Source organism: Mus musculus, chromosome 6, assembly GCF_000001635.26.
Source record: "Mus musculus strain C57BL/6J chromosome 6, GRCm38.p6 C57BL/6J".
In the NCBI taxonomy this organism is placed as follows: domain Eukaryota; kingdom Metazoa; phylum Chordata; class Mammalia; order Rodentia; family Muridae; genus Mus; species Mus musculus.
Genome location: NC_000072.6, coordinates 68,588,078 through 68,612,017, shown reverse-complemented (window position 1 = coordinate 68,612,017; position 23,940 = coordinate 68,588,078). Strand labels below are relative to the sequence as shown.

At 39.4% G+C, this 23,940-nt stretch overlaps 1 pseudogene and 1 further gene; both read right to left on the bottom strand.

Moving 5' to 3' along the window:
- Positions 1 to 23,940, bottom strand: part of Igk (immunoglobulin kappa chain complex) — a 3,171,119-nt gene that overhangs the window by 2,114,737 nt on the left and 1,032,442 nt on the right.
- Igkv15-97 (immunoglobulin kappa chain variable 15-97) lies at positions 20,186 to 20,638 on the bottom strand (annotated as a pseudogene). Its single transcript is given in 2 exon segments — positions 20,186 to 20,469; positions 20,590 to 20,638. Coding segments are annotated over 2 exon segments (333 nt in total).

The window sequence follows — 23,940 nt, the reverse complement described above, 5'->3', positions numbered from 1 at the left end:
GAGGCTGAGACTTGAATTTTCGCTGTAGTTCAGCCAACCTTACAATGAGAGTTTCTGTTTGATTTTCTGCAACTTGAGCTCTATTGCTACAAGAGAGAAGATTCTCCTCAAGGACACACTTAGCAACTTTTAGATCATTTACTTGTGTCTGGAGCCTTTCGATTTTATCACACAACTCCTTCCTTTCATTCATCATTTTTTCCACAGATACTAAGAGCAGCCAGCCAGTAAAATCATTTTTCGATTTTTTCCCCATCTTGTAGAAAGCTTTGTGCACTGAATCACCTAATTCATTAAGAAAATCAAGGGCATTAGCTTCTTTAAGTTCGGAATATAGTTTCAACCATGGGTCTTCAAAATTCTCTGAGCTCCCAGGAGGGAGAGAATCTGGAGAGGTTTCAATATTTGAAAGTGCTGGTGGATCAACAAGCCAATTCCAGTATTTTAAAAGATTCATCCTTGTACTTCTGTTACTCTAGAACCACTCCTGGTACCAACTTCTGTATTAGTCAGGGTTCTCTAGAGTCACAGAACTTACGGATAGTCTCTAGTTAGTAAAGGAATTTATTGATAACTTACAGTCGGCAGCCCAATTCCTTACAATTGTTCAGTCGCAGCTGTGAATGGAAATCCAAGGATCTAGCAGTTACTCAGTCTCACACGGCAAGCAGGCGAAGGAGCAAGAGCAAGAGCTAGAGCTAGACTCCGTTCTTCCAATGTCCTTATATTGTCTCCAGCAGAAGGTGGAGCCCAGATTAAAGGTGTGTTCCACCACACCTTTAATCCCAGATGAAAGGCGTAGCCCAGATTAAAGGTGTGTTCCTTAAACTTGGAGATTCAATCTTCTGGAATCCATAGCCACTATGGCTCAAGATCTTCAAACCAAGATCCAGATAAGGATCTCCAAGCCTCCAGATAAGGGTCACTCGTGAGCCTTCCAATTCCGGATTGTAGTTCATTCCAAATATTGTCAAGTTGACAACCAGGAATAGCCACTACAACCTGTGTGTCAGAACTTTCATCCAGAGACAGATAGGTAAAAACACTATAAGACATGTTAATTTAGCAGACCTCTAGTTTTTAGTAATACAAAGCCTAAGAATGTAATAAAAACATTTCATAGGTCTATAGATATGCTTCCTCCATCTTTTTTATAACTACTTCTATAATTTAGCCACCAATGTATTTTAAACATTCCTTAATATGACTTACTCTGTTATGTAGGACAATTTACTCTATGAATCCACCTCCAAGTTGAAATCTGAAGTTTTACATAGCTAAATCTGCATTTCATGGCCATGGTCCTCTGAAATAGTGACAGAATAAACTCTCTCATAATCTCTTTGAGATTAAAAAAACATGTTCTTTTCATTTTTTTAAATGAGAGCTGTCCTTAAGAACTTACATAAAATATTTGTCCTTTGTTGGTTATATTCATGTCTTTTTAATATTTTTGTTTATTCTACTTTCATATATTACATGTCTCCCACAGTTTCCCCTCCCTCCTCTTTCTCTGGTCTTTCACAAAGAAACTCACTTCTCCCCCAGATTCACCCTATCCACCTTCTCTCAGGATTCCCAGTGGCATCAACCAAACATAGCTACAATAAGACCAGGTGCATACCATCACAACAAATATAGACAAGGGAAGACAGCAGGATAAAAGGAGTTCCACAAGTAAGCAAAAGGGTCACTTTCATTTGCATTCCAATAAGATCACCAAGCTATTTAGCCATACCATATATGCAGAGAACCTAGGTAAGATCCTTATAGGATCCCTTATCTTTTAAATCCCCATGAGTTCCAATTAGTGGATTCTGTGGGTTTTATTCTCATAGTGTGTGTCTGTCTTCTCTGGTTCCTCCAATACTCCCATTTCCTTTACAAGACTGTACCACCCCACCAGAAGTCTGTTGGAATTGGTGGCAGGGTCCCTGCTTAAGGATTGGAAGTGAGATTGCAAAGAGGTCAGGACAGTGGAATGTGTATTTGTCATCAGAGTCTAAGAAATGGACCAGTTCAGCTGGTAAGCAGGTCACTCACATCTTTTTCTGAAAGGTGTGACCTGTACCTCTTCATTCATGTTATAATTACTTCATTAATTATGTTCTTGTATTTAGTTTTCCAGTGTTCTTGTAGCATATGACCATAAAAGAATGTTTTGTCATTTGTAAACAAACAAACAAACAAAAAACAAACAAAAAATCATCATCACAGTTTGACAGGCTTCACAGTGCAGCTGGGCTGAGTACAATGAGAAGCTCACTAGCCACCTTGCTGAAGCTCCTAAAATGTGAAAATATGTTGTAGACGAATGGAGAGAAAGAGAAGTTTAAGAGTTTGAGTATTATAAAAAGAAGTGGTACTAGGGATTAGAGTGTGGAAAGGAAGAGCCTGTTGGGGGTAGCCAACCCTGCCACCTGAGGACACGGTGAAGTCCCAGATAATGGAGATGCTGAGTGACACAACTCAGTCAATGACCATTCATCAGTATGAGTCTGTTGATATCCTTGGCTCATATTACCACTAAAAATCATACAGAGATTCTTGTTTATGGGCTTCTGCTCATGACCATGTGAATGTCCAAGGGCTGTGAAGAGCAGGCCCCATCCCATCCCTTTCTGGGTGCTGCACTCTAGAGAACAGGCCCCACTTCTCAGAGGCTGTAGAACTAGAGATGGCAGGCCCTGTACCTCACCTGTGTAGCACAGTAAAGCTGGCCCTAATCATCAAGGTACCGGTGACCCAGCTTCATGGTACGGGAACTGGAGGATTAACACTGCTCCCTATCTGCTACATTGTAGGGTGCCCCAACTGGGGCAATGGTGGCGAGCTTGCCCTGGTGGTCTGGGTGCAGGAGAGTTTGAGTGCTGGCTGCTCAACTCAGCTTCCACTGATGCCCATACCAGGGGTTTGAGATGGCCCGCTCAAAGGTCTACCTTCTCTATTAACTGCTGGAGATTGCAAAAGGTTTTATCCTGCAGATTCAAAGTTATAGGATCTCCATGACTTGGAGCAACAACGAGTTATCTGAGAGGAGTTCTGTTGAGGATTCAATATTGAAGGTGTGGCAAAATCCAGAGACCTCAAACCAGATCAATGAATCATTAAAATGAACACTTGCAAGTAGAGATATGTGGACAAAAGTGTATACTGTGGGATAAAAATGTACCATACTACAGTTTCTGTGACAAAAACATTTTTATGTTTGTTATGATTTTAGTTTTTAATTTCTTTTTGGATGAGATTGCAAGGGCAGATATGAAGTAGAAAGATGAGTAAGTGGGACAGGGTTGCATGTTATGGAAATCACAAAGAATCAACAAAAAGGTTTTGAAAATAAGCATTATTTTCTCATTATTCTTCATTAAAAGACATCTGTTTTAAAACTAAATCCAAGAAAATGACTAAGTTTTCATCAAACCATCATAACATAAAATGACAAAAGGACACATTTAAGAAGTTTAATGAAAGAAAGATGAAACCATCAAGAGTTGTATATTGTTAAACTTCACTTCATAGCTGATAGTTATCACATGTGCCCTAAGAAATTCAAGAAAAAAAGTCCTTTGGCATTAAGTCAGTCACATAAACAATGGGCCAAAGCTGCATGTTAAAAACAAGCAGACAGACAGATCCTAGAAGTTTGGAACAAGAATATAGCTAAAACAGGAAAAAGAAATGTTTATTTTTTAATTAATTACATGATATTCAATTGAAGGACCATATACCCCTTGTGGCAGGTAGAGGAAGGTACATCTCTTAGGGAGGTTATAGGGCCACTAATAGCCAGAAAAACAAACATTTGGAAAGCTATAGATTTGAGGTCACCCTGAGACAAAGTGAGTTCCAAAGAGGACTAGGCTACAGATGAAGACCATGTCTCTAAAAATATGGGGAAAAGAAAAACATGTAATGTCAGGTGCTACCTGGTTATGAATGTGGTTGCATGAAACAGTTGTAGCTGCAGGACCATCATCAACAAGAATAATTCATCTCTGGTTTTCTAGTATACAAATGATGTTGCTCATTCTTGTATGGTTGTCTGTTTTCTCTTTTTCTATACCATATACATATCCTCAAATACAGACATGGTTAAAAAAAAATCTAGGGAAGGTATGAGGGCATTACTACAGAAGGAAATGGTGGTGTGGGTAGCTCTGATATTGTTTGTATTCTAATGTCAATTCTTCTTCCTCAACTCCAGACAGGTGGGCAAAGAGTTGGTGAGAAGGGGGTGAGAGACAGACTGGGACACAAGGGAGTGTGCTGTATCTGAATGTAATTTGTCAACTTGAGCATCAAACATTTTATACAGAAGAAAGTAGGGAAGTTAGGTGACACATCAGCAAGGTACAATGAGGTTACCGGATGCTTAATGCCTCTAACACAAAACAGAGGAATGCAAACACAAAGACTGGCAGGGGCTTGACAGGCAATAAAACAACTGAGACAAAGTCTGCTCTATCTAAAGTCAGCTATATTCTTAGAAGCCGAGTGTGAGATCTTTACACTCCCGGGAGGCAAGGGCTTTCATGCCCAAATTATGGTCCTAATTAGGGAGTTCTGCTCTAGCTAACCTTCTCATGAGTAATGCGATATTCTAAAATCACAGCCTGATCTACTTCCTAAACCATTGTAAATTCCTATACATGGGAGTGACTTGGCTTTTATTCTAAGCGATAGTGTGGGGGGGACTTTCTACTAATAAGTAATTTAGTCTGATATACATAACTATAATAAGAATTCTAAACTTACTTTGCTAAGGTTGCCCTGAGATTTCTAACTCTATGTAGTAGAAAGTAATCCCTGATTTCTTTCACTATCTCCCTTAAAATGCTATAAGAAATTCTGAATGTCACTGAATAGGCAACATTCTTACTGAATTCCAAGCACATGGTTGGCTCAAGGACTACCTAGGGCATTGGTGAAGTCCAGGAAGAAAATTCAATTTTGCTTAGGTATTTGGCAAGTCATTGCTTGGAGACAAATATAATAAAACAATACTGGGGGAAAGCACACAGATCCATTCACTGAGTGAAGCAAGGACATGGGAGCATAGCATTTGTTACACATGATGCCACAGTTCCAGGAAACTAAGTTTCCTTGAAATTTTCGCCTCAGGACTGAGTTCAGGCCCTTAGCTTATCACGTGGGTCACTACTGGAGTGGATGTAGCAAATAAGGGCTGCCCAACAAGGAGTGCATCTCTTACTCAGGTGATTTCATGTGAAACTTTTTCCCATTTTAACTGGACAAATAAAGACTAGAGCTTGTGATTAGGCAGTAGAAGTTAAAGGTGGGGCTGGAGATTTTAGAGAGTGGGGCAAGAGAAGGAGAGAGGGGAATAAGACAGAGGAAGAGGAGGTGGAAGAAAAATAGAGGAGAGGCCCTTTGTCCTGTGAAGGCTTTATCCTCCTGTGTAGGAGAATGCCAGGGCCAGGAATCAGGAGAAGGTGGGTTGGTGAGCAGAAGGAGGGGGAAAGGAGATAGGGGGTTTTGGATGGAAAACTAGGAAAGAAGATAACATTTGAAGTGTAAAGAAAATATCTAACAAAAAAAAAAGGAAAAAAAGAAAGAATTATCTGCACATAATGTGAGAAACATCAAGGAATTCCACATACCCCTGCATAAAGAAAAGATATGTAAAGCCTGTGCATTCAGACAAGTGCAATTTTATCAAAGAATTACATTACATTAAATTATTCACACTGCTCAATCCCGTATACAGGAATCATGGACAAATGTCTATTGACATTGACATTTTATCAGGTGACCAGCAGAGGGAGACAAAATAAACTCAGAGAAAAAACCAGGCAGGTTGTTGATTGACACTCTCAGTATTTAAAACAAATTAACTCAGATCATTTTCACTAAGATGTGATGTTAAAAGAAAGATGAAATTTAAAGACCTGCCTGTAAGTCATATAAAGTACTCAGAAATTGCTAGTTCTTTGTGAGCCTCGAGGCTGCCTGGGGCTGAGAACAAAGGAAACGAAACACGGGCATTCCTGGGAACAGCTTGACCATAAAGATAAAAAGGAATGTGAGGACATAACAGGGCTATTTTAACTGAGTCAACAATCATCTTACCTGGCACCTCCCTCTGCCCATTGCCCTTTGATACAGTTTAAAGTTATAAACTGACCATATACTCTGCTAGCATTGATAAGCATCCAACTCACAGAACTCCTGCACATATTCTTTTGCTGCTGACACCTTGACCTGCATGTACGTGTAATTTTTCTGCTGATGTTTGAATAAGCCAACAGTGTGTCACTATGCTGAATTCCCCACCCCTAAGCCCTTTACCCCATAAAAAAAACCCTAGCTTTCGAGCCTCGTCATCGAATCCACTGTCTCCTGTGTGATATACATTTCGACCTGGAGCTCCACCATTAAATTGCCTCATGTGTTTGCAGCAAGAAGTATTCTCATGTTTCTTTGGGTGCACTCTCTCTCCTGAGACTAGAGTGGGTGTCCCCGAAAGGGGGTCTTACAATGTGACAGAAATACTTTTAGATAACACCACAATATACAGTGTCTCCTTTTCAACCTATAGCAACATTTTATGTATGTGAATATGTTATGCATTATATATATATATATACATGTATATAGTATATATATATATATATATATATATATATATATATATATATATATTGTATTTTAATTGCACTCTTACAGATAACACTCTGTACCCTAAAACTAGTTTATGTAACAAAGAAAAATGGAAGGAAGGAAGGAAGGAAGGAAGGAAGGAAGGAAGGAAGGAAGGAAAGAACTTAACAATCAATCAGCATTGTTACTAATGACTATGACACAGCTTTGGAAGGACTAAATTTCTTCCTGGTCTTGCAGTTACTGACCAGTTCTTGCATATTTTTATTTTAAAATTTCTATGAGTCAATTTTGCTTCATAAATATCTCTCACTTCCTGAAAACATAGTAGATTATGATATTTCCCTGCATATTTGAAAGAGATACATTAATATTTTTAACATTCATAGTTTTCTCTCAGGTATATAATAGTTTAGGCTTCCTTAATTAGCCCACCATTCTAGTGATCTATAACATAATCACCAGTACATTATTTTATTCATAGTAATCAAAACACTATATGTACAAAAACAAAGGAAGAATATTAAAAGCTGCACGGGAAAAATACCAAGTCACAAATAAAGGCAGACCTATAAGAATTATACCTGCCTTCTCAACAGAGGCTCTAAAAGCCAGAATGCCTGGGCAGAAGTCTTGAAGATGTGAAGAGACCACAGAAGTCAGCCCAGACTGCTATATTCAGCAAAATTTTCAATCACCATAGATGGACAGAACAAGATATTCCAAGACAAAACCAAATTTAAGCAATATCTTTCAATTAAACCAGCTTTATAGAAGATGGTAGAAGGAAACTCCAACACAAATTGAGTTATCTATACCGAGAAAACACAAGTACTAAACAATTCCACAACAGCAAATCCTAAAGAAGAGAAATACCTCAAAAACACACTCACACATAACCACCACCAACATTAAAATAAGAGGAGCTAACAATGGTTGTCCATAAATATCCCAATACATCATTGAACCCAACTCACTAGTAAAAAGATACAGGCTAAAAGAATGGAAATATAAACAGGATCAATAAATCTGCTGCATATAAGAAATATACCTCAGCAACAACTACAGTGCTGATAAAAGGGTTTTCTGAATATCTGAACCCAAGAAACGTGTTGGAATAGTCATTATAATATCTAATAAAATATACTCTCAACCAAAAAATGATCCAAAGAGATGGGGAAGGACACATTACACTCATCAAACGAAAAATCCACCAATATGACATCTCAATTCTGAATTCTAGATCCCAAATACAAGAATACCCACATTTGTAAAAGAAACATTATTGGAGCTTAAATCACATGGAATCCCACATGTTAGTAATGTGAGACTCTTCCACTGCATGATCTCCAATGGTCAGGTCATTGAAACATAAAGTAATTTGAGAAATATTGAAACTAACAGATGTAATGAAGTAAATGGACCCAACAGATATCTACAGAATAGTTTACTCAAACACAAAAGAATACACCTTCTTAACACTTCATGAATCTGTCTCCAAAACTGACCAAATACTCAGTCACAAAGCAAGCCACAGCAAATACAAGAAGATTTAAATAAACCCTTGAACCTCGTGATATCACAATGTCTTAAAGCTGGATTTCAGCAACAATAGAAAAAAAAAAAGAATATCTATAAACTCATGAAAACTCTCTACTCAATGACGACTGGATGAAAGAAAAAGTGAAAAAAAAAAGAAATTGAAGACTGTCTAGAGTTAAATGAAAAGGAAGACTCAACATACACAAACTTATGAGACACAATAATAGCAGTGGTAAAAGGAAAGTTTTCTCAATTAAGTGCCTTCACAAAGAAACTGAAGATATCTCATGCTAGCATCTTAACAGCATATCTGACAGTTCTACAACAAAAAGAAGCAAGAAACTCAAGAGTATTAGACAGCACAAAATAATCAAGCTAAAATCAATAAATTAGAAATAAATAAAACAATACAAAGAAAACAAATACTGGTTCATTTAGAAAATAAAGAAGAGAGGCAAAGGCTTAACCAAACTAGCTAAAAGACAGAGACAATATCCAAACTAACAAAATCAGAAATGAAGTGAGGGCATTGCAACAGACACTGAGGAAATCCAAATTATTAGGTTTCTCTCCAAATGCCTGAATTCCACAAAGTTGGAAGTATAAATGAAATGGATAATTTTTCTGGATTGATTCCCTTTACCAAAGTTAAATCAATATTAGGTAAACAATGTAAATAGTCTTGTAACCAGAAAGGGAATAGAAGCAGTCACTTAACATCTCCAAACCCAAAAAAGTCGTGGGCTAGATGGTTTTAGCACAGAATTCTAACAGACTTTCAAAGAAGAGCTATGCTCAGGATAACTTAAATATTCCATAAAATAGAAACAGAATAAACATTGTGAAACTAATTCTATGAGGACACAGTTACCCTCATACCTATACCATACAAAGCCTCAACAAAGAAAGTAAATTTCAGACCAATATCCATTATTAATATTGATGCAAAAAGTAAAAAAAAGTCCTGTCTGACAAGAACTTCAAGTCTCTGAAGAAATATAATGAGAAAGATGTCAGAAGATGGAAAGATCTCACATTCTAATGGATTTCATCAAAGCACAGATCTACCTTACACCCATGAGAACTGCTCAAATGAAAAACCTATGAGATAGTTCATGTTGGAGAGCATGAAGTGCAAGGGAGACATTCCTCCATTTCTGGTGCAAACTTATACAATCACTGTGGAAAATAATTTGGTGGTTTCTCAGAAAAATGGGATTAGTCCTACATCAAGATCTAGCTATACCACTCCTGGGCATATACCCAAAAGATGCTTTATCATACTACAAGGACACTTGCTCAAGTATGTTTACAACAGTTTTATCTGTAATAGGCCAAAACCGGAAAGCAATCAAGATGTCCCTCAACTGAGGAATGGATAAAGAAAATTTGGTTCATTTACACAATGTAATCCTACCCAACTCTTAAAAACAAAGACACTAGAAATATGCAGGCAAATGAATGGAACTAGAAAACATCATCCTAAATGAGGTAACGCAGACCCAAAAGGATATACATGGTTTGTACTCACTCATAAGTGGAGATTAGCCACAAAATACAGGATAGACACTCTACAATCCATAGAATCTATGAAGCAAAATAATGAGGGCTCAAGAGAGGATGATTGAATCTCACACAGAAAGAGAAACAAAATAGATATCAGAGTTGTATGGAGGAAGGAAACTCGGTGGGTGAGTGGACAAGGAGGGGATGAGACAGGGTCAGATATAGGGCTATGCAGGGAGAGATGGCCTAGAGAGTGAATGGTAATTGGTATCATGCCAGGGATGTGGGGGCATTGATGTGCCAGAGACCTGGGATCACGGGGTGTTGAGGGCATCTATGAGAGTGACTCCTAGCCTAGACTCCTAGAAGTGGGGAGATATAGATTCTGAGTGGCCACCTCCTGTAGTCTGCCAGGGCTCCCAGTAAAGGGATAAGGACAAAAACCCACAAAATCTTCAACCCAAAATTTGTCCTGCCTACATGAAGTGCAAGGAAACAGATGGAGCAGAGACTGGACAAGCAATGACTGAGCCAACTTGAAACCCACCCCATGGGCAAGAAAAATCCATGACACTACTAATGATACCCAGTTGTGCTTGTAGACGGGAGCATGGTATAACAGTCCTCTTATAGGCTCCACCAACCAGCTGACTCAAACAGATGCAGAGACACCCATAGCCAAATATTAGATGGTGATCAAGGAGTCTTGTGAAAGAGATGGGGTAAAGATTGAAGGACCCAAAATTTGTAGAAACTCCACAAGAAGACCAACAGTGTCAACTATTGTGGACCTTTGGTGATCTGAATCACCAACCAAAGAGCAAGCATGGCCTTGACCTATACCTTTCTCACATATGTTATTTATGGAGGTTCCCCAACAACTGGAGCAGAGGTTGTCCCTGACTTGTTGCCTGCCTGTGAATCCTGTTCCCTTAACTGGGCTGTCTTGTCTGGCCTCAGTGGGAGAGGATGTGCCTAGTACTGAAGTGGCTTGTTAAGCCAGGATGGGTTGTAATCCAGGGGGACTTTCTACTTATCAGGGGCAAAAGGGAGGGGATATGGGGAGATAGTGGATATGAGGGGGGCTGGAAAGAAGGCAGGGCTGCAATCGGGATGTAAGTTAAATAAATTAATTAATGGAAAAAAGATATATATCTTCCTAGTCTTTATATTTAATTTTGTGCTCCAATGGAAAATAATTCAACAAATCATAGGAAAGGCAGCTCCCAAATTTATTTCACATTTTTAAAATAAGAGGTTTTTCTATGCAATTGATGACATATGAGAAAAAGCATAGTTATTCAGCACATAGAAAAGGGTTGCATATATATGCCTTTATTTTTCTTCCTCCCAGTGTTTCTGTAATATAGTGCTTATTGTCTACATTGTTCAGATTGACAGTTCCTAGTATGTTTGTTCCCATCAAGTTTTCCTGTTTTGGGTTTTTTTCTTTCATTTTTCTATCATCACTCCAGATATGGTTGGTATTTTATTTTTATTTTTGCAGTCATGATTATCCTCCTTAATTTTTCACTTTATTTATACTGCAACACTTTGGCATTTGCATATTTTTCTCTAGGAAAGAACTACTCTTACTAGTCTCAGATAAAAGCTCAATAGTTAGTTACCTTGTGACTGATCAGTCTCCTCAGGCTACTTCCTCAAAATGAAGTTTTATATTCATCTCTTGGTGCTGCTACTGTTCTTGGTTCCTAGTGAGAACAGAGGGAAGTAATAAAGAAGAATGGGTAGGGAGGATGATCCCTGGGTCCCACTGCTGATATCATGTGTTCTGCCTATGTATGAGAAGACAGACAGGACTTATTCAAGATGATGGGGCCTATGTGTTTGACAACTGTAAGAGGGAGGTTCCAGATGTGAGAGAATATGTGTGTTATAAAAAAAAAATGTGAGGCAGATGGATTAGAATGCTCTAAATAGTGCTTAGAAGCTCCATAGAGTTTTCAATTCACTTATTTTGTTAAAAAGTGCTGTATATAAAAATAAACATCTATTTATCTAGATATCAAAAATGATAGATTGTTATTAATTTTTTCATAACTTTGCACTTGCTGTCGTTATTTCAGTTTCCTGGTGATGTGATGATCAAAACTCCACTTTCCTGCCTGTCAGCGGTGGCTATCAAGCCTCTATCTCTGGCAGGCCTAGTTAGAGCCTTGTATGTAGTGATGGGAACACTTATTTTTATTGGTCCCTGCAGAAACCAGGCCAGTCTCCATGGCTCCTGATCTACAAGGTTTCTATCCAATTTCCCAGGGTCCCAGACAGTTTCAATGGCAGTAGGTCAGTCACAGACTTCATACTCAAGATCAGCAGGGTGGAGCCTGGGAATTTGGGAGTTTATTACTCCCCCCAAGTTTCATATAGAACACCTAGAGTGATGCAGCCCTAACAAAAATGTCATTGCTTGTGGCAGCCTAGCTCCTACATATGTTACTCATCTTTGTGAAAGAGATGTTGAGCCACTCCAGATTATTGATTGCACCTGTGGGCCTTAAGCATGAGTGCTTTGATCACATCTCAAGATTTATGCATTTCTGAAGTCCTCAGCTGCAATAAAGATATTGGATCTTCCTCAGAATGGTGAACAGGTGCTTTTTCAGCAACCAGGTATGATGAAGGCCAAGGTGAATGTAAATTCATTCTTGTCCAATAGCCCTTGTCTACAGTTTCTCTTTTAACATTTTCCAAAAAAACAGACAATAAACTGAGATATATTCCATTGTGAAATGTCTCTCTTATTATATACACTTATTTCATATGCTACATTTTATGCGTTTGACTTAAATTCCATTTTATTAATATATTTCATATCCTACTCGCCCCCTTTTTTTGCTACATCCATGAAGTATCTTCACTGACTCCCTAGTTTTCAGACTATGTCTTCTCTCATGAAATGCTTCTTTTGTGACAATCCAGTGATTCTATTTTTTTTTCCATCCAGCTATACTACCTATTTTGACTCTATGTTTCATCCCAATTGCATACACATCAGTGAGCAACACATCTGCTTGTTTCATGGATTTTTTCCCTTTTTCCTAACTGTTTTTTAAATAACAATACATTTCTTTTTTTCTCCTTCACTGTTGTTAATTTTAAAGGATTTGATGTATATATCTTTTCAGATTAAATTACCTTTTGTTTACTTGTTTGTTTTAAGAGAGCAATTGATTTTCCTCATTTCCTTATTTCCAAGTTTTCTGGTAAATATATATATATATATTTTTGTTCCAACAATCCTCCTCCATCTGTAGTTACTTTTTCTTTTTCTCTTTTTTTTCCTTTCTTTTCTTTTTAACTCAGTAAGTTAATTTATATTTGCTTGCCTCAACATGAGTTGTAGATTTTTTCCCTGAAACATAGCAGATCATTAGTGTCTACAAGGCTGTAGAGAATGAAAATTTATTTCCCAGCAGCCATTAACTGGTTAGTCTGTCAGTGAACCATAGGGACTAAGTAGCTATGCCCATATGCATAAAGAAATACTGATATAACTAAGTGTATGCAGATCTTTTATAGATAGACACAGCAATGTATTTATAAGTACAATAATCATGCCTAGAACTCACTATTTCACAGACTTTTGCTAACCTTTTGTTCTTATCTTCTTTTTACAACTATTGTTCTATGTATTAAAATTCCTTTCACTGCCCTCCAGATTCCCCCTCACACAGTTCCTCATCCCACTCCTCTAGTCCATTGAAGGTGCCCCATCCCACCAGGCCTTCCCCTTCCCTGGGGCCTCAAGTCTTTCAAGGATTAAGCATATCTTCTCCCTCTGAGACCTGATCAGACAGACCACTACTATATTTGTGTCTCAGAACAGCCCTTATACGCTCCTCATCTCTCGCTTAGTCTCTGAGCTTCTTGGGATCTGGGTAAGTTGAGACTGCTGGTCTTCCTATGGGATCACTCTCCCCTTCAGCTTCTTCAATCCTTCCCCTAATTCAACAATAGGGGGCCCTGACTTCAGTTTAATGGTTGGGTGTGAGTGTCTGTTTCTGTTTCAGTCAGCTGCTTGTTGGGTCTCTCAGGGGACAGTCATGCTAGGCTCAATCTGTAAGCACATCTTAGCATCATTAATTGTGTCAGGCCTGGGTGTCCTCCCATGGGATGGTTCTCAAGTTGGGCAGGTCATTGGACTGCATTTCCTTCAGTCTCCTCTCTATTTTTGTCCCAGCAGTTCTTTTAGTCAAGAACAGTTCTGGGTCAGAAATTTTTACTGTGGGTTAGTAAACATATCCCTTCACTTTAGGTCCTGTCTATCTACTGGAGGCAGACTCTTCATGTTCCCTCAACCCAGTGTTGCACATTTTGGCTGAGGTCACCCCCCACCTCATTGAGTATTTAGAGTCTCTTACCTCCCTGGGTAAGATATTGAAATTCTTTGTGATATATATGGGGTCATACAAAGACCAGAAATCTTGCAGAGCACATAATGAAGTGAAGTTGGGTAAGAGGAACAATTGAATGAGAATTGGTATGAGAGAGTGAAAGGGGAGACTGGCAAAGTTATGTTAGGAAGCAGTAAATAGATCAAATATTGGTTCCAGACCTGGGAGCAAAGTATCTAGGATTTCTTTTGTCTGGAAATAGAAAAAGAACAACAGCAGAGGAAGAAGATTATCATTCAGGGAAAGTGAAATTAGGACAGGGATCTAAGTCAGAAGTGTTAGCATTCCTTCTAGGCTCCAGCCCATATTTACCTGGCAATAGCCAGGTATGCCTAGCTTACTATAAAAGGGGTTGTTTGCCCCCTACTATCTCTCTTTTACATTCTCTGCCCCTTCTCTCCCTGACCCCTTTCTCCCCTCCCCCCACTTCCCCCTCCCACCTCTGTCTTCATGTGCTCCTGACCAGCCCCCTCTCTCTTTCTCTCTCTCTTCTCTCTCTCTCTCTCTCTCTCTCTCTCTCTCTCTCTCTCTCTCTCTCTCTCTCTCTCCTCTCTCCTCCCCTCTCAACTCCCTTCCCTATTCCCTGAATAAACTCTATTTTATAATATACCCACTGTATGTCTGGTACTTCAGAGAAAATAGATGTGTCATCATGGGTCCACCATGGCACCCCTCCCACCTCACCATACCCGGCTCTACCAAACATATCCTCCTCTTACTTTTTTTTTTTTTTTTTAATAAACACAACAACAAGAATACAAAATAGGAAAAACACAGTTTGGGAACCCCTGTCTATTTTCCACTGAACTAGAGAAATGCTGCCCCCCATTGTGTTTGTTGTTATTGTACTTCTGCTCTATACCAAGTATTACAGAAAATGGAGCAAAGAAGGTAAACAGCCATCAATAATTCTGTCAAACACCAATGAAAAGAGCCTGCGAGTATTTTGTACTTCTGAGATTGTCATGGTAGGTGATCCTGTTCTAAATGGGACACTATGAAGAAAAGCATGTATTGAATCCGAATCTGCATTTAGTTAAAACACCAGTTACTACTCAATTCCTTTTGCAGAAAAATGTGCATCACAGTTCTAGCCTAGGATAACTGCACATGCTGGTCCAGGCTGAGTTATTGAGGTAAGCCAGCTTTACAGCTGTAACCATTCCTTACAATCCACTGGTGATTTACATGTCGCAGAGCCCATTCTGTAGCCACCGCAGTTCTTTATGGTTGGTCACACTCTGAAAAGAATCAGTTGCAGTTATGACACAGCATTGACATGAGACCCTTTTCAGTTCTGTTCCTGCTGTTCTGTCTCCTTGTTCAATCAAGGAAACATATGAATTTCTTAATTCATTACTGTTAGGGATGCCTGGTAGCTAAAGTAATTTCTCAGTTAAGATGTTTAATCCTATGGGTATTTGAGATATATATATATATATTCATTTTTTTGAGACAGGGTTTCTCTGTATAGCTCTGGCTGTCCTGGAACTCACTTTGTAGACCATGCTGGCCTTGAACGCAGAAATCCACCTGCCTCTGCCTCCCAAGTGCTGGGATTAAAGGCTTGCGCCACCACCGCCTGGCTTTACTTATATTTTTAATGTCAGTTTACAGATGTGACATCAAGATACCCCACACTCTAACCTACTCTACAAATCTAGAAGACAAAGTCAGTATTGCTTGCTGGTCAGGTGAGTATCAGTAGAAAACAGGAAAATCTCCTAAGCTCCCAATGTAAAATACATTTAACTTGGAAGATTGGATCCTTTCAAAGTTTACTACCAGTGGCCAGGTTGCACTTCCACTATTGCAAAGCCGAGAGTCTGAAGTTGTAACTTATGGCTGTCTGCACTTTTGAAGTAAACCTCCATCAGTGGGGCAAGTCATAATATAAACCACTCAGAGACATAGGAAGAAGCTGAACAGCTGCATCTTCTCTTGGACTGTATATTTGTTGAAAATATTTAAGATGTAACCTGGCTTAAAAGGATTCTGTAAAGTTGTAGCAAAACAACAACATAACTCTATATCCTTGTCTTGTGCTTCAGTAGCACAGAAATAAATACTCTGTTCAATGTTTCATGAGCACATAGGTCATTGCACATTAGATCTCTCTCTGTATTGGATCATCAATTGGGCACATACAGCGAGATGAAGGCATTTTCAACATGAGAAATAGGGACCCTCTGAACACAGAAATGTAGAATGTACATTATATCCATTCTATATCGATTAACTGGCTTAAACAAGCTAGTATCAGATGGTCAGAAAAGTTTATGTTATATGTCAGTTAGATTCTGCTCATTCCCTTGAAGTGCTTACCTGTCAATTAAACCCTTTAGTGGCTGAGCATGTGCTCCAGAATCTTGTTCCCATAATCCAATAGGATGATAGTGGTGATTTAATGGTTCTTATATCTAGCCATGCATCTGCTTTAGCAGCTATTAATATTGCAGTCTCCCATTTTGCTTCTCAAATCTCATTAAAAGAGCACAACTGATTGGCCAAAAGTATTATATAAGTCAAAGATTTTAATCTATATAACTACTCAGCTTCATAGAAATAAAATTTAGCCCTTTTCCTCCTAGAGTATTTGAGTATATTTGCACAGTAAATATAAGAATAGTTTGAAAATAATGCCACATAAGTAATGTCTCCTGTTCTGGTCACTATACAAATTAATAAAAAATTCTTGGCTTGTTTAAAAACATTCACCTGTTCTCAACTCTCCTTTCTACTAGTACTTCCAATATTCTATTACCCTGTACTGTTTTCTAAAACATTTTAGTTTACAGACTTGCTGTGCAACATGAATGTCTTAAGCACCTGCATAAAGATGTGTGATAATTCTGTAGGAACTAGAAAATTTACAGTCTTGTATTTTAGGGACAAGAAGCATCATGATCCTATCCTTGTGTTTCTTTGACATATCTGGAGCAGTATGCTGTGGGTTGACGTACTGTGGATAAGCACTAATAATTTGGAGTCACTCTGTTAATTCCTTGGATTTAAGATATAAGCATATACAGATAATATATTTGCAAGGATGTCCTCACCTCCCACTTCCTGGCTAAACTTCCTACTCCAGCTTGGCTGTACACAACAAAGGTTCCTAGAACCTACCTTAGTAGTTTGTAAAGCTGGTGACCACATATTTGAAATGAGAGCTTTAGGAGACATTGTAGCTCCAAATAACATCATGACACAGGACATGAAGGTGCTTCCAACAGTCTTTCTTGAGTTATCTTTAGACATATCTTTATATTGTATGAATCACAGAGATAGTGCATCAAAGATTACTCAAACAGAAAAAACTGTTCTTGAACAAATTTTTAGACATTTTGTCATATCTGTACTGTTGGGCCAAAGAGGAGAGTTAGAAGCAGAGAGGTTACAGTTACAATTCTCCTCAAAAACCCAATGGTTTTCAAAGCCCAGAAGAACTGAAAATAAAATATTAGTGGGTAGTGGCACTATAAGGAGCAGCTGGTGCTACTCAGCCTTGCTTCCTGGATCATAGAGAACTTTTTGTTATGAGTTGTATCACTGTGTCTCTTACACACGTTCGCAACCGGCCAGGAAAGACGCAACAAACCGGAATCTTCTGCGGCAAAAGCTTTATTGCTTACATCTTCAGGAGCAAGAGAGAGAATGGCAAAACCCTGTCCCTTTTAAGGAGAATTATCCTCCGCCTAGGACGTGTCGCTCCCTGATTGGCTGCAGCCCATTGGCCGAGTTGTCGTCAAGGGGAAGGCAGAGCACGTGGAGTGGAGAACTACCCTTGGCACATGCGCAGATTATTTGTTTACCATTTAGAACACAGGATGTCAGCGCCATCTTGTAACGGCAAATGTGAGGGCGGCTCCCCACATCTCCCCCTTTCCTTTTAATAAGAGCAATAGGCCACCCATTTTAATGAGAGTGGAGATAGAGGTCAAATACCCAGTGTGCAGGTAAAGGAGCCGTACACATAACCTCCTTCCAGGCTCATCACCCAGAGGGGTCCTGGTCTGGTCCTCTGTCATTTTTCCTCGGGAGAAGGACACTTGGACACTCAACCTTCTTGAAAGATGACATGTCTCCCTAGAATAGGCTCATATATGCCGCAGAGCCCTTCTACTGCAGTGTTTAGCCGTGCAACTCTCTCGGGCTGCTGAAGCACACTCACTCTATCCCGTGCAATGAGACTAGCCTCGTGGGGTGCAAAAGCTGAGTGGCCAGCGACCTATTGCTTAAGCATAGATAACCATATATCAGGGGAGGCACCTTGTTCTAATGCTGCAAGCGCCTGGGCAATAACCACCTTGTCTCTCCTAGTTTGGGCCTTAAGCTTACAGACCAACCAGAGAAGCAACACTAATCCACAGCAAAGTGTATCTCCAAATAATCCCACCCATTCTTTAAAGAAGGAAAATGCTGAGGAGATCCAATTGGGTAATCCTTTGGTCAGGGACAGGTCCAAGCGCGTGGAGTTGAACTGAATGATGGCAAGTCTCAATTCCCGAAGGGTCTGTTCAAATTTAGCCGTCCAATTCTGTAACATATACTGAGAAAGACTTTTTAACAAATTAGCTGCCCTAGTAAATTTCTCATATTGAATGGAAGTAACGGACAATCCCTGAAACTTTTGTTCACATCCCAGCTGAGCTATTTGCCATAATACATCTAGTTGTTCCTGGACAAGATCTATGCGTTGATTCATTTCTGCCCATGGAGCATTTTTGGGATTGGAGGATGGCGGCCGCTAAGCCTGCATTGGTGAGAGGTCCCCCAAGCTCCTGACAAACCCTGAGCCAGTCTTGTAAACCTTTGTTCTTTCTTGGGGCTATGGCCGCTCGGCATTCCTGCATGGCTTGCTCATAAATGAGTTGTTCTACCAGAGGTGCGGCTTGCTCCGAATCTGCAAAAGTTCGCTCTGCTGCCTCTGTCATTCTGGCCACAAAATCTGAGAAGGACTCCTGGGGTCCCTGGACTATCTTTGTTAGTTGTCCAGTGGCTTCACCTGCTTGGGAGAGCGCCTTCCAGGCCCTAATAGCCTTTTCATCTGATTCAGAACTACTAAGAACTGGCTCCTTGAGCTCATCTAGTAATGAGTATAGGCTCCTTCTCCTAGAGACCTCCGCTGATTGATCTTTTTTCTTTTCTTTTTCCTTCTCCTTCCTTCCAATCTCTCCCCAGGTATTCTTACCTGACGTTAACTTTTCCTCGGGTTCAAGACCCTTGGAAAGGCCTGTATACTTATTTTGTGCACCATATTTCCTCTTTGCTCCTATTCTCTCTCCCCGCTTTACTTCCGATAGATTGCCCTGAATTTCATCCAGAATTTTCAGCCCTGCCTTAACCACTTGATAACATGTGAAAAGGAACAAAAAGGCTTGTAACACTGGAGAAAGTTCAAGGCCAAACATACCTTGTAAAGCTATTTCCCACTTTACTTCTGATAGACTGTCTTGAATTTCGTTAGAAAGTTCAAGGCCAGACGTACCTTGTAAAGCTATTTCCCACTTTACTTCTGATAGACTGTCTTGAATTTCGTTAGAAAGTTCAAGACCAGACTTACCTTGTAAAGCTGTACTTACGGGTACCCCTGTTCCCCAGCTGAAGAGTTCTGAATCCACGCCGGATCCTTCTCAACAGTCTGTTTTACGGGAACCTTTATGACCGTGACCGGCAGTTCTGGTTCCGGAATGAGGGATCTTCCTTGCGCTGGTGATGGTAATTCCCGTCCCAGGTCTTCTCGTCCCAGGTCTTCTCGTCCAGGGTCTCGGCACCAACTCTTACACGCGTTCGCGACCGGCCAGGAAAGATGCAACAAACCGGAATCTTCCGCGGCAAAAGCTTTATTGCTTACATCTTCAGGAGCAAGAGAGAATGGCAAAACCCTGTCCCTTTTAAGGAGAATTATCCTCCGCCTAGGACGTGTCGCTCCCTGATTGGCTGCAGCCCATTGGCCGAGTTGTCGTCAAGGGGAAGGCAGAGCACGTGGAGTGGAGAACTACCCTTGGCACATGTGCAGATTATTTGTTTACCATTTAGAACACAGGATGTCAGCGCCATCTTGTAACGGCAAATGTGAGGGCGGCTCCCCACATGTGTCAACAGGTCTCATGCTATAGACAATGGTAAATCACAATGTCTTCAGACTGCAGGCTGCTAATAGAGATAGTAAAATCTGTCCCATATCCACTGCCACTGAATCCTATTTGAAGTTTGGTTGCCTCATAGATCAATAGTTTAGGAGAATTCCCTGGTTTCTGCTGGCACCAGGCTAACCAACTCTTGATGTTCTGACTGGCATGGCAAGTGATGGTGACTCTGTCTCCAAGAGATGCAGACAGAGTGGATGGAGACTGGGTCATCTGGATGTCACATCTCACACCTGAGGTTGGAAACACACAACAAACATACAGTGTTGAACATAGTGTGAAATAACATCCATGAAAAGCTGTGTAGCACTCACTACACTGGTTACAAAGTTCTCTGTTTCTGTCTCCTTTACCTGAAATCCAGAGCAGCAGCAGCCCCAGGAACTCAGGAAGAACTCTCATGTCGAAGTTGTATCCTCACTAAGAGTGACTTCTGCACATAATATCAACATCCTTTGAATATATCCTTAAAGCATTGGCGTGTGGTCTGGGCACATGCAAATTAGCAGAGATGTGTAGAGTTGGGGTCAGCTACAGTATTTGATTGCCTCATCTCAGAGACTAGGGATAAAGACCAGAGTCTGCAGGTATCCAGGACAGAGCAGTACTAGATATTTGTTTTCAGATAACATTGTCTTTTTTGTTAGTCAAAGATCAATGTTAGTGTAAGAATGTATAAGAGGTAACATTTTTTAATCCCCACTGTAATTCTTCATGTCTTTCTGTAGTAATTCCTATTAAGGGTGGTGACCTTCTGAAATAATCCCAGAAATGTAAAGAACCCATATTTATACATTTTGTTTTTCTTTTTTTAAAAAGAAAATTATAAACTTTATAATATAAATCCTTCAGATCAATAACAACTTCAAAAACCAAAATTAGCAAGAACCAAAGCCTATACAACTTAATGAAATTCTATACACATAAAATGGAGGCTGTGAAGCTCCACATCATATTTTATACTTTCAAATGTACTTTATTCCCTCTTCCTTAACTAAAACCAAAATATCCATGACAAAATTAGAAAAACATTTTTGACCTCTCTTTCATAACCTCTAGGCCACTCATTTTACTTGTGGTTATTTATATCACTTATCACAAAAATACTCTGCTCTGAACCCTAATATTTTTTAATTGAACATGAACAACACTTAAAATAATGTATTTATTTAATTTGTTATTAGATATTTTCTTTATATACATTTCAAATGCTATCCCGAAAGTTCCCTATACCCTCCCTCTGCCCTGCTCCCCTGCCCACCCACTCCTGCTTCTTGGTTGTGCCATTCCCCTGTACTTGGGCATATAAAGTTTGCAATAACAAGGGGCCTCTTTTTTAAGTCATGCATTTATTAAGGGATAGGTCTTTCATCTCCTTCTAAGCAATGTTGTATTGCTCCACCTATCAGTGTTCTGGGAAGTTATTATTTGTTTTGTTTTGGTTTTTTATTTATTTATTTATTTCCCAAATGCTGCCTCCCTCCTGGTATCCCCCTCACAGATTCTTTCCCTCTACCACCTCTGTTTCTCTTCTGAGAGGGTGATCCTCCCCTGGATATCCCCCTAACCAGGGCACATTGAGTCTCTGCAAGATTAGGGGCATCCTCTCCCATTGAGGTCAAACACAGCATCCTTGTTGGGGGAATTGATACCACAGTCATGCAATGCTTGGCACTGTAATTCAGTGGCATTTTGGTCATAGTAGGAAAGAAGTTCATAATTAAACTGCATCCCAGCACAGTCTTTTCTTACCTCTTAGTAGTAAGATTTAGACTGCACATGTGCGTGTTTCTTCACATGTTTATCTGTGATAACCTATGCAGAATTTTTTCTCAATGCTGCTAATCATTTTCAAGAAGAAACAGCCTCAAGTGGGACCCTTTAGTTTTTTTTGAGCATATTATAATTTTGTTATTAATCATTGTCCACTATTTTTGTGGAGTCCATCTGAATAAAGATTCAACCCTCCCTTTGTTGCAGGAAATATGAAAAAAAATAAAAGAGCACAAATTTCCTATGCTATACCCAGACTCTCTTCCCTGGTGGGCTGGCCAACCCACCAATGTTCACATTGGTCACACCATGGTGAAAGCCTATCTTCCACCATATTCCATTGTCTTAAATCAACACTACATTCCATCTATAATCTATTTCTTTTTGTTTATTTGTTTTGTTTTGTTTTTGTTTTTGTTTTTGTTTTTGTTTTTGTTTTTTGAGACAGAGTTTCTCTGTATAGTCCTGGCTGTCCTGGAAATCACTCTGTAGACCAGGCTGGCATTGAACTCAGAAATCTGCCTGCCTCTGCCTCCCAAGTGCTAGGATTAAAGGCATGCACCACCACTGCCTGCCCTGAATATTTCTAATAATATGAATTTATGCAGTTGAAATATTGTGACAGTAAACCACACAACCTCTATATTTGGGACCATAAGATTGGCTATGAAGCAAATTGAGTGTGAATTTCATATCTACCATGCTTCTTGTCTAATTTGTGGGGACGATCTGAAGGTATGTACTGTCTTCACTCTAAATGGATACCATTTTAGTGTGTGGTTTCCTTTTATCCATCAGGAATGAATATATATATATATATATATATATATATATATATATATATATATATCACACCCCACGACCATAACTCACTTTATTAGAATTAAATAAACCCTCTTATTGACAGTGTATTTTTCTTTTGAGAAATCTCATCGTTCACAAACTTCTATGGATATTACTTTATGGATACAATGGAGGTTTAACTAGCAGTTCAATAATTAGATTAAAGCCAGCACTGCTGGTGGTGGCACACACCTTTAATCCCAGCACTCGGGAGGCAGAGGCAGGCAGATTTCTGAGTTTGAGGCCAGCCTGGTCTACAAAGTGAGTTCCAGGACAGCCAGGGCTATACAGAGAAACCCTGTCTCAAAAAACAAAACAAACAAACAAACAAACAAACAAACAAAAAACCACCAATAATTAGATTATAGATGTAGTGTTGATTTAAGACAACGAAATATGGTGGAAGATAGGCTTTCACCATGGTGTGAAAGGGGCTGATGTAGGATTCCAAACATTGACCCATGTCTCTCCATTGTATCATGCCTTGTGTCCAATAATAACTATATAGCATTTTGAGAATACTTCACAACGGAGGTGAAGGGAGAGGTAGCCAGTTGAAGAAGCCCAGATACTGTTAATCTAAAATGAAACAGATGTGCTGCAAGAGAATGTTTACTTACCAGATATTAAGACATAATAAAGGGTTCTCTGTTTACTACCTCAGTTGTGGGACAGTTTCAACACACAAAATCACTGCCTTCTATCAGAAGCATTCTGGTCCATGGGACCAAGGTAACAAAAAATTCATGTCTGCATGTCTATAGAGAAAAAATACACTCCATACAATTACTGTGCATGTGAATGTTTTGTACCATGCTTCTATAAAACACATCAGAGAAGGTGTTTGGTGTGAGTTGTAAGAACATATAATGGAAAGGGCAGAGTTATAAATATGATTGTACATCTGTAAAAGGTCCACAACCTACAAAAAATTATAATTTTCAGAGGCTGATTTTAGGATATCTCAGCAACTAAGAGAACTTATTGTTCTTCAAGAGGACTTAGCTTCATTACCCATATCCACATGGCAGCTTGAAAATACTTTAGTTTCAGCAGATACAAATGATGAGCCCTGAAAATGTACATGT